The sequence below is a fragment of the Nestor notabilis genome, unplaced genomic scaffold, assembly GCF_000696875.1.
Source record: "Nestor notabilis isolate BGI_N333 unplaced genomic scaffold, ASM69687v1 scaffold5852, whole genome shotgun sequence".
Classification (NCBI taxonomy): domain Eukaryota; kingdom Metazoa; phylum Chordata; class Aves; order Psittaciformes; family Psittacidae; genus Nestor; species Nestor notabilis.
In genome coordinates this window covers 8,156-12,464 of record NW_009919551.1, presented here as the reverse complement: position 1 = coordinate 12,464, position 4,309 = coordinate 8,156, and the positions used below count along the sequence as shown (strand labels likewise).

Below are 4,309 nucleotides of genomic sequence, written 5' to 3'. Positions count from 1 at the left end.
CTTTCCCTATGCCCGAGCATAGGTTTTCTTTCTTTCTTTTTTATTTGTTTTTCTTTTGTGCGTGTGTGTGTGTGTAATTAGTGGGTATTTGGCAGTAGCAGTAGCTGTCAGTAGCTTATCAGCTAATGGTAGTAACTCCATTTACTTCAGGAGTCATCCATCTGTGTGTTCTGAACAGAATCTTGGAAGTATCTGCCTTCCAATAATTATGTAGTTACGATATATCCCAACTTTGATTCTTTGAATTACTTCTCATTTGAATGTCTAAAGTAATTGAAATACTATGAATCCTCCCATCTTTCTGCTTCCCTATTTGTGTGCTACTAAAAGGGCATTGTTTTTCATGTTACACTGTTTGTGACATGTAATTATGGAAGAATATCCACTTGATGAGAATTACAATAAAATGGATAAAATTGCATCAAACTTGTGCTGTGTACTCCATTTTAAGACAGCTCTAACATGTTGTTGTTGGAGCTGTAATTTTCTGCTGCTTGTACTCATAGCTCCTATCTGCATAGGCTGCATCTCATAGCTCTCTTTTAGGGTCATGATTTTATAGTTGCTCATCCAGCCATCATGGCTTATGTCCAACTTATTTCTAAGGGGTTAGTCATATTCAGATCCTTCTGGCTTGTGTTTGCTTACACACTCAATCACAGAATCATTGAGGTTGAAAGGGATCTCTGAAGGTCAGCTGGTCCAATTGCCCACCTCAGGCAGGGTCAGCAGTCTACCCTAAAACCCTGTCCAGTCGGCTTTTGAATATCGCCAAGGATGGAGACTCCACAAGCTTCCTGGTCAGCCTGTGCCACTGCTAAGTCACTCTTACAGTGGAAAAAATATTTTTCTTATGTTCAGCCAGAACCTCGTGTTGTGTCAGTTTGCACCCGTTGCCTCTTGCCCTGTCCTGGGCACCACTGAGAACAATCTGTCTCCATCTTCCTTGCACCCTCCCTTTAGGTATTTATATATACTGATAAGATCCCCCTGACCTTTCTCTTTTCCAGCCTGAACAGTCCCCAGCTCTTTTGGCCTTTCCTCATACGAGAGGTGCTCTAGTTCCTTAATCATCTTTGTGGCTCAAGTACCCAGAAGATACCTGTGTTGAAATGGTACTCTTTTCAGGATTTAGGACTATCTGAAGTTTCGAAGTTTCTCAGGTGCTTGAAAGACACCTAAATCCATATGGGCGTTGTCTTCTGGAAGGCACAATAGCAGAGATGTGGGCAAATAATTGCATGTAGGGCCTGAGAACATGCAGTTCTCCAGGCTCACCATTCAGTCCTGTCTGGGCTTCTCACAGCTGAGTACTTCAACTCCTTCCACTCGCAACCTGGTCCTTTCAAATGTGTAGCTCTGCTTTACTGGCCAGTTTTGTTTGGACCCGTTTTATTCTGTGCAAAGAGTCTCTACTAGCAGGATCTACAGAACTTAAAAAATAAAAAGTAGTTGGTTATTGGCTAATGCATTCAGTAGACATCTTATAATAGTATGTATGCATTTAATTTCCTATGTCCTTATTAAGGCACAAAGAAATTCCAGATTTAGTATCTTAAAATCACACTAAACCTTCCCAAATTACTATTATTTTATTAACATTTGTAGTAGTCACCTTCAAAATTACATCTAAAGATATGTATGCATGTTAGCAGGATTTACTTTCTCACTGGATTCAAATCAGTGATTTGAAACTTCTAGTACTGAAAAGGATACTCATCTGGAGAGGTGTTTCTGTTCATTGCAGATAGGGAAATAAAAACCCTTAAACATTGGTCATTCTGATTAATATTTGGGTTTTTTTAAATTTCCTGTAGTTTTATTTGTTGTGGTATGCTCAGCTATGGTGCATTATCTCACCACCTACTAGAAAAAAGTTCTGACTTGCTGGCCCAAGCACAAGAAATTGGTATTTTTTATTTTCACTGGTTTGTGATGTAGCAGGTGCTAGAACCTGAACTCAGTTTGGTGTGATTTTTATTTGTTTGTGGAGTTTGCTAAGCATGTACTTAAGATACATGATTTGCACAAAGACTTTAACAAATCCAAGAGAAAACCAAACAGCAGTATTAAAGATAGGTGTTAATGGAAAACTGATGAGTTTCAGCATGTTGGAAGTATCCAGTGCTCTGATAATCAGGCCAGTATTATCTCAGGGACTCTGAAGTAATTAGTAGATTTATTTCTGTAGCCTTTGTTCAGTATTTGTCTCAGACGCAGTTTTTATTAAGAGCAGTAAAACATTATTTCTGAGTCTTGAGAAATGAAGTCGCACATAGAACCAGTCTGGCAAACTGGTGCAGTTGAATAAATCTCATTCAATTCTGAGCACATATAAGTCTGTATCTATGTAATTACAGGAAATCCCTTATTTTTGTATGTATATCTATAAATTTGCAGTAATTACTGATTAGTGCATGATTTGTACAAAATACATACGATGATGTTTCCTAATTTTAGCACAGCCAAAGCTATTAATTTTTGTGACTTTTTGTCAATCTTTAGTTTCCAAGCTGGTACAGAGTTTAATGGGTCAAGTGTTTGTTTCATCAGTTTGTGCTGAAAACAAGTCTTTTTCAGTGCTGTTCTGCATAGAGTCATTTCTTTCAAGGTTTTGCCATCACTAGCAAAGCTCTTCAGGTGATAATAGACTTCAAAATGCTTTTAGAAATGTGTAATGGCATTTTTTTTCTTAGTCTAGGTGACAGACTGCTGAAAGGAAACTTGGGTGTCTGACATTGTTCTCGCTGTTAAATTTCATTTGCAAAACTTCATGATTCAGAGCAGTATATTGTTGTCTACTGGCACAGTTACTAGCTCCACTGCATAGATTTCACATATTTTATGTCAGTCCTATGTTCAAGTGTATGAGATTTTCATTCCATTAACTAATGTTTATAAGAACAATATTTGATTCCCTTCTGTAACCAGGAATTATTTAATAGCAAAGTCAGCAAAGTACATAGTAATATAAAAAGCAGTGACTAGAAAAGCTTAACAAAGCATTCCTGGCCTCATTGTGTACAGTGAAGAGCAACAGTGTGATTGCCAAAGGAATTATTTCAGAATTAAATGATTCAGAAGAGCAGGAAGGGGACACAATTCAAAATGTGGAACATTCTTCATGATCTCTAATAACTGACCTTCATTTCAAGGCATGGCATCCTGGGTGTTGTGATATAGTCTAAGGGAATTTATGTCTTAATTTTGCAGGTCAAGCCTTAAAGGTATCAGCAGAGGCATTTACCAGTGATCCCTGCTATCTGCCTAAGAGGCAAGCTGTTGTCCAAGCAGCACGATCTCTGCTTACAGCTGTCACAAGGCTTCTAGTTCTGGCAGACATGGTTGATGTGGCATACTTACTGGAACATTTAACTGTGGTGAGTAGAATTTGATTTAACTTGGACTCCCTTTAGCCAGAGAAGTGTCTGTTCGTTGTTCTTTCTGCATTGAAAATTCTTTTTTGTGGCTGGGGTTTGCAGATTTCATGCACATAACACTTTGGCAATTGGTAGAAGTATAGACTCTAAACGAAATTTGTAGAACATAGCAAAACAAAAAATAAGTCTTCTAACTCAACATATTTGATCTGGGGGAATGGATGGTTATCCGTACAGTTATGTTTTAAATTCTTTTGATTTCTAATTTCCTATTTTCTTACTTGAATTCCTGTATAGCTTTTCATGCATGAAACCTTCTTGATGTTTGTGGCAGTAGTAGAGAATAATTTATTTGTAGAGAATCTTGAAGGTGGAATTTTATGTGGATATTTATGAGGGAAAGAACTGAGTAGGTAAGGATCTATCTCTGTATTTAAGTAATTTTGTGAGAGAGATCAACTAGAAGGAGAGGGAGAAGATGTGTGAGAGAGACCTCCATCAACCCCCCAGATCTGGCTGTATGTTTGTACACTGCAGACAGAAGACTAGAAAGCCATAATGCTGGCAAAGCTTTATAAATTGTGCAGTAGAAAATATTCTGTAAAAGCCACTTATTTTTTTTTCACTCAAAGAAATAATGTATTTTGGAAGTGTGTTGTATGTATTGTGTCTTGAGTCATCTTTTTTTCCACCTGACTTTCTTTATACAGAAGGAATGGCTTCATTCTTCTTTTCTCATATAAAACTAACCAGTGGTTTTGCCACTATTGCTGAATTAGGCAAAATGTCCACACTTCTGTTGTTCAACATCAAAATACTTTCATGTCTACATAAATTCAGGTTCCTTTAATGTCAGCCATAGTGTCCCATGTGAGCAAGCTTCCTTTCTTTTTTGAACGGTGTGATTTTAATCTTGCAAGCATCATGTA

General features: G+C 37.5%; 1 protein-coding gene across 1 annotated transcript in view; it reads left to right on the top strand.

Annotated features, from left to right (window-relative positions):
- LOC104402403 (catenin alpha-3-like) overlaps positions 1-3,380 on the top strand; it is a gene marked incomplete at its 3' end in the record, with an annotated part of 15,950 nt that extends 12,570 nt beyond the window's left edge. Inside the window, exon 3 of the mRNA XM_010010275.1 lies at positions 3,214-3,380. Coding sequence (XP_010008577.1) covers positions 3,214-3,380 — 167 coding nt within the window. The remainder of the gene's footprint in view (positions 1-3,213) is intronic.
- Between the last annotated feature and the right edge of the window lie 929 nt (positions 3,381-4,309).